The sequence below is a fragment of the Nicotiana tabacum genome, chromosome 17, assembly GCF_000715075.1.
Source record: "Nicotiana tabacum cultivar K326 chromosome 17, ASM71507v2, whole genome shotgun sequence".
NCBI lineage: Eukaryota > Viridiplantae > Streptophyta > Magnoliopsida > Solanales > Solanaceae > Nicotiana > Nicotiana tabacum.
This window is the reverse complement of record NC_134096.1, coordinates 147,676,269-147,687,360: the sequence shown is the minus strand read 5'-3', so window position 1 is coordinate 147,687,360 and position 11,092 is coordinate 147,676,269. Positions and strand designations below refer to the sequence as shown.

The window sequence follows — 11,092 nt, the reverse complement described above, 5'->3', positions numbered from 1 at the left end:
TTGAATCAAGGAAACATGTATAACACTATCAGATACAGAAATTGTATCAGTTTCTCACAGGGCTAAATGAATCCTATGAGAATGCAAAGAATCAAGTCCTCATGACTCGACCCTTGCCTAATCTGAACCAAGCTTATGCTATGATAGTTAATGTGAAGAGTTAGAGAATTAATGGAAAAGATATATATGTTGAAAGTAATGAAGCTGCTATGATGAGCAATAAGGTGTATACTGGAGGTTACAATGGTGGAGGACAGCCTAATACCAGTTCAAATGGCTCAAATGAGGTTACAATGGTAGAGGACAGACTAATACTAATTCTAATGGAGGTTATAGACCTAGAAACTCATTTGGTAAAGGGGTAGTTTGGTGTGATTACTGCAAATATAAGGGTCACACTAGAGAGAACTGTTTTAAACTTCATGGCTATCCTTCTAACTTCAAAAACAAAAGAAAAGGAGGGGCACAAAATGCTCAGGCTAACAGTGTGACAAGTTCTAGTATTCCAACTTCAGAGTCACAAGGTCAAGGACATCAGACACCAACTTCTCTAGCTCACTTCTTTACTCAGGAACAGTACCAGCAGATTATACATTTGCTGAACAAGGATAAGGAGGCTGAACCTGTTGCCAATGCTGTCACTACAGGGATAACGGGTAGTATACATGCATACATGACAAGCTTGATGCATAGTAACTGGATTATAGACACATGAGCAACAAACCATATGGTTCATAGTTTGCGCATGCTAGAGAAATATGATGAAATACCAAAAAGTGTTAGGAGTAAAATCCATTTACCAACTAGAGAACATGTATCTATTGCTCATACTGGTATTTTTTCTTTTTTCAAAGATAAAAAGGTTCAGAACATTCTCCACATTCCAGAGTTTAAATATAATCTCCTCTCAGTGTCCAAACTCACAAAGAAGTTGCAATGTCTAGCAGCATTTTACCCTGATTTCTGTATCTTTCAGGAACTCTCAAGTAGGAAGATGTTGGAGATTGGTAAGGAAGAGCTGGGTATGTACATTCTCAAGGCATATGACAGAGCAATACTCAATCACCAAGTCACTCATTCCTATTCAATTGTACATACCATTCCAGGTGACATCAATAAATATAGTAATCTAGCAAACAATAAGACTTATGTTGTATCATCTTTGTGGCATCAAAGATTAGGTCATGCTCCCGTAAAGGTCTTGAGATATGTAGATACTTTGCATAGTATGTAGTTGAAGGAACATCATTGTACTGTATGTCTTATAGCCAAGCAATAAAGACTACCTTTTCCTACTAGTTCTTCTTGCTCTAAATATATCTTTGATATTGTGCATAGTGATGTCTGGGGACCCTATAGGGTGCCTACGCATGATGGAAAGAGATATATTTTGACATTGATAGATGATTATTCCAGATATACCTCACTATTTCTATTACATTCTAAATCAGATACTGTTGAGGTGATTAAAAACTTTATAGCAATGGCCTCAACACAGTTTGATCACAAACTCAAATGCCTAAGAACAGACAAAGGCACAGAGGTTTTTAATGACCAGATGCAGACCTTGTTGAAGACTCAAGGTATAGTACATCAAAGTTCTTGCACATATACCCCCTTCAACAAAATGAGGCCATTGAGAGAAAGCACAGGTCTATCCTAGACATGGCTAGAGCACTCAGATTTCAAGCTTTCTTGCCCCTTAAGTTCTGGGGAGAATGTGTCTCTACTGCAGTCTACCTTCTAAACTGATTGCCTACTATATTACTACAAGGCAAATCTCCCTTTGAGAAGTTTTTCCAAAGAAGTCCTTCATTACAGCATCTGAGAGTATTTGGCAGCCTTTGTTATGCCACTACTATGAAGAAAGAGGATAAGTTTTGCCACAGAGCAACTCCAGCTGTTCACATGGGGTATTCCTCCTCTCAGAAAGGCTATATCCTCTATGATTTGTGCTCCAAAAAGTTCTATGTCAGCAGGGACACTGTGTTCAAAGAAGAAGTGTTCCCCCTTCAAGCATGTCTTCTAGTGCTTCTCCCTTATTTCCTGTATTGGAGTTTGTAGAACAACCTATACAACCATCTTCTTCCTCTGATGATTCTTCTTCTGCTGATGCTGATTTTCCTGCAGCCTCTTCTAGCCAGAACTATACTGATGCAGTTGAGACCTCTTCTCCTTCTATCTCAGTTCCTCAAGATCATGGTCAGTCTAATCTATCCTCACCAATTTCTCCTTATGCCTCAGCCTGTGAACCATCTGCCCCTTCCATAGTACTCAGGAAGACCTCTAGGACCACCAAGCCACCTGTGTGGCTAGAAGATTATGTTGTTCCACCAAAGAAGTCTGCATATCCAATGTCAAACTATGTGTCTTATGATCAGTTGTCCTCTGCTTATAAAACTTCCCTTGCTACATTCTCAGCTATTGTAGAACCCAAATTCTTCTTAGAAGCCAGTAGGGATCCCAAGTGGGTTGAGGCTATGCAAGCTGAAATCACAGCTCTTGAAGAAAACAATACCTGGTCTATTGTTCCTCTTTCTCCTGTCAAGGTTCCTATAAGTTGCAAGTGGGTGCTTAAAGTCAAATACAAGTCATCTGGTGAAGTGGAGAGATATAAGGCCAGGCTGGTGGCCAAGGGCTACAGTAAACAAGAAGGGTTGGACTACACAGAAACCTTCTCTCCTGTAGCCAAATGGTTACTGTGAGGGTTGTAGTTGCATTAGCTGCTGCTTCAGGATGGTATGTGTTCCAAATGGATGTTCACAATGCTTTTCTTCAAGGAGATCTTCTTGAAGAGGTGTATATGCATGTTCCTGATGCCTTTTCAAGCCAGAGGGGTGTCAACATGTGTGTAGATTATATAAGTCACTCTATGGATTAAAACAGGCACATAGGCAGTGGAACCTGAAACTAACTGAAGCTCTTATAGATATGGGATTTTCTTAAAGACACTATGACTATTCTTTATTTACTCAGAAGATGAATTCATAGTTAGTAGTCATTCTAGTCTATGTGGATGATCTTCTAGTAACTGAAAGTAGTCTAAGACGGATCAAACAAGTCAAAAAGGATTTGCAGTAGAGGTTCAAGATGAAAGATCTTGGTGAACTTAAATTCTTTCTGGGGATTGAGTTCTCTAGATCTCAGGAAGGAATAGTTATGTGCCAAAGGAAGTATGCTCTAGAACTAGTTTCTGAACTAGGACTAGCAGGTGCAAAGCCAGCAGCAACACCCCTGGTGTTCAATTACAAGATCACATCCATTGAGTTTGATAAGCAAATATCAGATGTTAGATCTACAGTTGATAAGGAACTTGAAGACAAGGGAGGCTATCAGGGACTAGTTGGAAGGTTGCTGTATTTAACCATGACAAGGCCCGACATTACCTTTGTGGTTCAAGTGCTCAGTTAGTATATGCATGCACATAAGGTATCTCACATGGAAGCTACCCAAAGAGTGGTAAGGTATATCAAAACTGCTCCTGGACTTGGACTGTTTATGCTTGCAAAAGTAAGCAAATCTCTGACTGCATACTGTGATTCTGATTGGGGAGCTTGTGTAGAGTCAAGGAGATCAGTGACATGCTATGCAGTAAAATTTGGTGAAGCAATGATATCATGGAAGTAAAAAAAAACAGGGAATTGTATCTAGGAGCTCTGCTGAAGTTGAATTTCGAAGTATGACCTCTATTGTAGCAGAAGTGGTGTGGATAACAAGACTCTTTAAGGAGTTGGGAACTGAACTAGTACGGCCTATACAACTGCATTGTGATAGCAAGGCCGCTGTACAAATTGCAGCTCATCCTATCTTTCATGAACGAACCAAACACATTGACATTGATTGTTATTTTTTGAGAGAAAAGCTTGTTCAAGGTCTGATTAGAACTCAACACATCAAAACAACTGAGCAGCTAGCAGATCTATTGACTAAGATTCTATGCAAGCCACAACATGAATACCTATTAGACAAGCTGGGAATGAAAGGTGTATTTCATTCCTCACCATATCTCTCTGTTGAGTATAGTGGGCCCCAACTATTTATTAGTTAGTAGTAATTAGTTATAACTACTAAAAAGTTAGTTAGTTCATTTTTGTATAAATACAGTAGTTAGTTGATAGTGCTGTACACTTATTCATTCCTCTTCTTCGATAGCTAATAACAGAGATTGCATTTTCTCTCATTTCTTCTTCTTCTAGAATCTTCAAGTTTTGTCATGGCTAAAGCTCCTTAACAGATTTAAACATTGCCATAGTTATGGACAACGAAGACACATTAATTTGTTCCATTCTACTTTATCTTGATAATATTAATAAGGAGTATTAAATAATTATAAGCAGGAGCGAAAGTAGTGTAGTAGTTACAAATTCAGTAGTTTTTGCTTAAACTTTGTATTGGTATTAGCAGGGGCGGCCCAACCTCATCGGAGGCCTAAAGCAAAATCTTAATAAGAGGCCTTAATATATATATATATATATATATATATATATATATATATATATATATATGAACATCGTTTTTAAAAAAATTAGACAAGTGAGGATGTATAATTAAAAAAAATGAGAACTTAGTTTTATAAAATACAAAAAATTAAATGAATTTAACGTTGATTGCATCACAACTGAAATGGGAGAATCCAGAAAACATAAGTGACTCCTTTTTTTAGTAAGTCCCTTTCTATATTTGGTAACAATTCAACTTTAGATTTTTCTTTTTACCATTATTGAGATAATTTTTAGCCCAAAAACTTCTATGATTTATTTAAGATTACAAGTTTCAAAAGCTTTCCTTTATTTCATAAAATCCATGTCCAGTCAAACACTTTCATATAAATTGGGACGGAGAGAGTATAATTTATGTAAGAAAAATAATTAATAAGTTAGATTATTAGATATAGTTACGTGACCAACTAATGAATAGAGAAATATAATTAAGTAAAAAAGTAAAATAAGATTGACAGAAAATTATTTTAGTTATATTAATTAGAGGAAGAAATCGAATTATTAAAAATTAATATGACAATAAAGAAATAAATTTATCAATAATAAAAGATAATTATATAAATAATATACTACTATATATAAAGAATACTAGTAATTTTGGGGCCTTTAAATTTTTGGGGCCTAAAGCAAGTGTTTCACTTGTTTTAGGGTTGGGCCGGCCCTGGGTATTAGAAATCTATTAAATATATAAAAATATTTAATTGCAAATCAATAACTAAGATTTTATAACCTTGCTCTGCCCCTGATTATAAGTACACATTTATATTTTTTATTGCAATAAATAACTTCATGTCCGCTAATTTAACCACACATCTGGATTTAAAATCTCAATAATATTTGCGGTTACTTAGCCAATTTGCATTTCCATGCATGCAAATGCAATGCATGGGTAGTTGGATAAGTGCAGGTAAAGGGCCGCGTGGCACGTGAATTAATGGGTAATGATTAAGACTTTTTTGGGTTGGTGTTAAGCAGCAAAGCAGATGAGATATGACTATAATTAGAGGCAATATTTGGAAAATTGGTCCCACAGTTAGGACTTAGGAGGGGACCCACAAAATCCAACGAGCCACGTAACATCATCATGTACTCTATATGAGGGGAAGCGTGATCAGTGTATGAGAATTAAATGGGGGCATTCGTGTGGGTTTGGTTTCCATGATTAAGCAAATCCCAGAGTTTCATTAAAAACAGTATAAACCACAGATCGCGCATTTATTGCCAGAATATTTATTGGCATTTGAGATCATTGCTTCTTTATTCCCACTCCCTCTCTCTTCTAGAGCCTGGCATCTGGCATTAGTAATCAAAATAACTAGTAGCTCACCACATTTCCTTTTTATTTTGGTTATAAATCCTTTTTTCGTTTTTCTTTTATTTTTTGTGTCTGATTTTATGCGAAAAATGGTCCATTGACCGTGAAGTAGACTTACCAATACAGAGTGTATGTATGAAATTCATAATCGAAATATGAATTCAATTAACCAAAAAAACAAAAAGATTAAATTAACTTTTGTCTAGACTTTGTATATATATTAAAAAATATACTGAATATTTATAAATATTTTATTTTAAATAAAATTATTATTATATATTAACTTAAAATAGTTATAAAAATTAATAAATTTTAAATTCTGAATTGTGTCTGACTATAGAATGAATGTAATAAGTTAACTAGTCCATAAAGAGCCAATGGAAGTGTGTATGTATTGTGTATAATCAATAATGCAATGAGACGTTTGCAGTATAGAGAGGGTAATGAAAATTGTGTAAATCGAAAAAACATTGGTGGGGTAATCGGAGAGGGGTGGGGGGGTTGATGGAGCATCTTTTGGAAAGTGAAGTGCAAGGAGGGTCTGGTCTGGTCTCTGGTCTTCCCGTTTGTCGAACTAAGGGTGACACCAATCTCAAGATGATCTGATTCTCTCTCTCTCTTTGCTCTTTGGACTTTGAATCTTTTAAATCCAAATCTATTGATATTCCAGAGGAGTTTTGTTCTGTTTCGACTTTGGACCCCATCATTTTTCATCATGAGTATGAGACTCGTGGTGGCCCCTCTCTTTTTTTTTTTTCTTTTTTTTTTCTATGTGTTCCTAAATCACCCAAACTAGCTCCATTTTCCTTTCCTTTAAAAAAAAAATAAAAAAAAAATAAAAAATCAAGAGGGTACTTTTTACCTATACTAAGTTTGCATTTTTGAGTCAAAGATTGCTCTCTATGCCCTGAAGAACATTTGTTGCTTTGATGATTGCAAAGTATCTCATTTTCATGATTCCTATTCCTTCCCATACCCCCTTTTTCTCTTGCTGGCTTTTTGTCTACTATCCACAAAATCTATACATTCGCTCCTCCTACTCTACTACTATGCTTTTTCATCTAAATTTTCTAGCTTATTTTTGCTTTCCTCGCGTTGTGCGTTTTCTTGCTTTTTGTATACGTTAATTCTTGTAAATCGAGGTTTGTGTAACATTAAATCAATATTGGAAATTGGATTTATAGAGAAGAATAAGTGAAGGGAGGTTGATAGATAATCATGATGACAAGAAGGACTGGATTACCTAAAACATGCATAGGACTCAATCAGTTCACGTGAATCCAGGGGTACGGCCACTACCTACTGATCAATGCCTGAAACTACTTGTTTTGTATTGTGCACCTTAGGTGAAGAAAGGGATGGTGTATATCAGTATTTAGCAACTTCCTGCCGGTATCAGTCACTTTCAATACATTAATCTAAGTTTGTCGATAGGATGGATTGGACTGCCTAAAGCAACTAAAGAGTGGTCTTCGTTTTGTTGAATGATATTGTACCTACATTGGACGAATTTTACTAGTATAAAGTATAAACACCATTACCCTACCCCAACCTAAAATTAAGTAGCTAGTCTGATGACTTGCAGATGATACACGTTTGAAACTCTTTCACTAAATATTCACATCGATTCAGTTTCAAGATTTGGATTGACAAGCATTGGTCTAACATCAAGTTAATATTCTCTAGATGCAAAAGTAAATAAATTAGCTAGGTGCATAGGTGAATGGAGTCTATATTCAATGGATTTAAATGAATTAATATTTTTATTACAGAAAACAAATGTAATATTTAAAAGATCTTTCAACAAATATCAAATTTTAATCCCATACTTTTAAAGTATGATAAATCTAATGCTAAAACCTTTACAAACTAAATTCGTCTAAGCTTATATTTTGAATTCGCTCTAATTAGTAGACGACCTAGTTGACACTCATTAGATAGTTATGGTTTATATTTCTTTGGGTGAGACTCATATGAGTGATCTTTGCACTACTTACTCGATCGATCGAGATAATCAAAGATATGATCAGTGCACTTAATTAGTTCCAAATGTTTTCTACAGCAGAAATAATGCCAAGCATTTCAGATTGGACTGTGCATCTTTTGGCTTGAAAATTAAACAGTTATTCATCTAATTATGCAAGGTAATTAAGAGGACAAGTTTAGTATGACTATTTAAAAGATTAAAAAAAGGGGTGGATTAACAATATATAGCAATAATATTACCACTTTCCTTGGGAGGTAGGAGGGGTGGCAGCGACAGTGCAGAAAGGTGGTGGTGCAGAAAGGTAGGGGAGGGAGGGGGGATACGGACAGAAGTTATTTTGATGTAAATATTGGGTTTGAGTTGAGACTTGAGACTGGTCGCCTCGTGATCGGAGAAGGCAGATCCATGGAAGACTGTTCCCCCTTGTCACGTGGGTTCTCTTTTGACTACCCCTATGACCATTTTCTTAATTTCTTGTATTTCTACTATACGTATATATAGGGAGTATAAAAATAAACAAATTTGCAAAAAGTTCTACTAGTAACACAGAACTAACAGTATAACTCAGGTATTACTATATATAGAGACCACTTGGCACTTGCTTGTGAAATCATACTTGCATATTATAGCTTCTTGTAGTGGCACTTCAAGTCTCTCTCTCCGGCCCCTTTTTCTTTCTTTCTACAGTGTACCACACTTTGCTCTTCTCTCTGTTTCTGTTTCTTGCTAATTAGTAGCACACTAAATAACACACATGAATCTGGTCCCTACCCCCCTCTGCATTTTACCTGCAAACAAAGAATCCAAAAAAACGTTGTAGCAGACGTTTGACGACCAACGTGGACTCTCTGCACCTGCTGACTAGTATTTCGCCATTTTATTAGCTTATAAAGAGCTAACAGACAATACTACAAAACCCAAAGCTCTCTCCCCTAAGTTCTTCCTCCCGTTCAAACCTTCTATTATTATTACATATCCCTTTCAACTTACTATTCCCTCTCCTACCTATCGCTTTCTCCCCTCCCTTTCATCTCATGCTAATTGTTCTATAAACACTGCGTTGCCTCTTCCTTTATATCTCAAAGGCGAGGAAGTAGAAACTGAGAGGAAAAATGATGCATCGTTGCAGTAGCAGTTGTCATGGAAGTATGGTGGGTCCATGTTCATGTGGTCTGTTTCACAGTCAAAGCAATGTTACTACTACTACTTCTTCTGCTTTCTCGATGCTCTTCTCCCATAACCCTAGTGCTTTTGATCATGAATATTCAGAAAACATGTACTCTTTTGCTCCTTCTTCTTCATCTGTGGATTGCACTCTCTCCTTAGGGACGCCTTCCACTCGCCTTACTAATGAGATTAGTGAAAAGAGGGTAGTTCAGTCTCATGAACGTCGCTCTTCCTACATGCCTAACTTCTGCTGGGATATTCTTCAGCCAAAACAACATACTCCATCGCCGCCTTCTTCCGCACACAAATCCACTCGTGGCGGTAGCAATGGTAGTAACACCAACTCTACTGACCCCCTCGTTGCTCGCCGCTGCGCTAACTGTGATACCACTTCAACTCCGCTTTGGAGAAATGGTCCTAGAGGCCCTAAGGTATAGTTTCTTAATTACTCTTTTATGTCAATTAAAAATAATTTTATTGTTCATAAAGAGCGAAATTAATAACCTATAGCTTTTTAAGATACAATGTAAGAATATCAGTTAAATCCTACTCTTTTAGAAGATATTTTTGCAATTTTCTATCTACATAAAGAATATGTTGCACATTAACATAGTAGTATACATTTTTATACTATCACAATAAGCTTAACTTGTAACAATAAGTAACTATTTGCAAAAAAATTTAATAATGTAACTTGGAAAGTGCGATAATAACTTACTATAATCAATCACTAAATTATATGTACTAAAATATTAATGACAGAGTAAAACTTTTTTCTCCATGTATATAGCTTAAATCTTAGAGTTATTACCTTTGAAGCTATGAAGCTAATGGTTATAATGGATTATACGCAGTCACTTTGCAATGCATGTGGAATTCGATTCAAGAAGGAAGAGAGAAGAGCAAGTGCAGCAGCAGTCACCGCTAACGGTGGGGGAGGAGGAGGAGGAATGGACACACCACAGATGATAAACAGTACTGCTTCATGGGTTCACCATTCACAACCCCCCAAAATGCCTTGTTTCTCTTCAGCTGCCTATGGAAATGAATTCAGGTTTATAGAAGATGATGACCGTGATTCTGATGTAACCGGCATTCCTTTCCTTCCTTGGCGTCTCAATGTTGCTGATAGGCCTAGCCTTGTTCATGACTTCACTAGATAAGAAGAAGAAAAAAAGAATTAAAAAAAGGATGTATGTTTCCAGCAACGTTTAAATTTCAAGAAAAAGAGAAAAATGGAAGCCCCCATTACGTGTCATGATGATGGCGATGGTGGCGATATGATGGCTACGGTTCAAGAAATTCTTTTGCTTTCAGCTGTTTTCTTTTTGGTCCATCTTTCACAGAGATGGAGTGAAAATGAGTTAATTCTATGTTTTTGTTTGTTGGCTTTTCCTCCTTTTGGTAGTAGTTACGTTATTCTAGTATCTTTAACTTTTCACTTTGATGATGATCAGTCAATATATATATATATATATATATATATATATATATATATATATATATATATATATATATATATACTAGTATCTGCACTAAGCAGTAGCACCACTTTTTCTGTTAGTCCTCGTCATACATGTAGATTACTCCACTTTCTTGAATATGATGATCGACCAGCAGTTTTCTCTTTTTCAACTGAAAGTATTCTGCTGTTTGCGCTGCCGGCAAACTCTGAAACAGCGTCTCTTTTTAGCTTTCTACGTAATGACTAGAATTGTTGTTACGACAGTGCTGCATTAATGAATTATTAGCTCATATCATTTCATTCTGGGCCACAACTGAAATGTTAGTATTAAGCACTGTTTGTTTTACATTGATTGAGATGTTTACTTCTGTAATATATGTGCTACAGCTTTTTTCTTATCGTTTGGAGTGCAGCAGGACAGAACACTGAGCACAGCATGGTCCTGAAGAACATGGAAATGAAATTGTTGTTTTCAGATGTAACGGAAAATTAACTAAAGGCACTGTAAGAATAGATGTGATATTTGCATTTTGGCTCTTCTGGGAGCCTGGAATACAGTTATACAATCAAAGCTTTTTAAATTGTTACTACAATTTACGGTTGCGCCTTCAAGATTTAGCCGGCTTAAAAATAATTTTACCATGGTAAAGATATTCTAA

At 36.1% G+C, this 11,092-nt stretch overlaps 2 protein-coding genes across 2 annotated transcripts; both read left to right on the top strand.

Moving 5' to 3' along the window:
* Window positions 1-212: 212 nt before the first annotated feature.
* Window positions 213-2,705, top strand: LOC142172162 (uncharacterized). Its single transcript, XM_075235945.1, has 6 exons — window positions 213-361; window positions 454-656; window positions 855-1,022; window positions 1,452-1,583; window positions 1,775-1,902; window positions 1,980-2,705. Exons 1-6 carry the CDS (start codon window positions 213-215, stop codon window positions 2,703-2,705), a joined length of 1,506 nt encoding a protein of 501 aa, XP_075092046.1.
* Window positions 2,706-8,422: 5,717 nt separating this feature from the next.
* On the top strand, window positions 8,423-10,402 carry LOC107819240 (GATA transcription factor 19-like). Its single transcript, XM_016645328.2, has 2 exons — window positions 8,423-9,399; window positions 9,823-10,402. Exons 1-2 carry the CDS (start codon window positions 8,914-8,916, stop codon window positions 10,129-10,131), a joined length of 795 nt encoding a protein of 264 aa, XP_016500814.2. The 5' UTR covers window positions 8,423-8,913; the 3' UTR covers window positions 10,132-10,402.
* Window positions 10,403-11,092: the final 690 nt, after the last annotated feature.

What these genes read in the sequence shown, in the direction of transcription:
- LOC142172162 (XM_075235945.1), top strand. Translation starts at nt 213, where the DNA reads ATGAGCAATAAGGTGTATACTGGAGGTTACAATGGTGGAGGACAGCCT. An exon ending in GACCTTGTTGAAGACTCAAG is followed by an intron (nt 1,584 to 1,774) that starts GTATAGTACATC and finishes TATTACTACAAG; the next exon opens with GCAAATCTCCCTTTGAGAAG. An exon ending in GCCACAGAGCAACTCCAGCT is followed by an intron (nt 1,903 to 1,979) that starts GTTCACATGGGG and finishes CTATGTCAGCAG; the next exon opens with GGACACTGTGTTCAAAGAAG.
- LOC107819240 (XM_016645328.2), top strand. Translation starts at nt 8,914, where the DNA reads ATGATGCATCGTTGCAGTAGCAGTTGTCATGGAAGTATGGTGGGTCCA. An exon ending in ATGGTCCTAGAGGCCCTAAG is followed by an intron (nt 9,400 to 9,822) that starts GTATAGTTTCTT and finishes GATTATACGCAG; the next exon opens with TCACTTTGCAATGCATGTGG.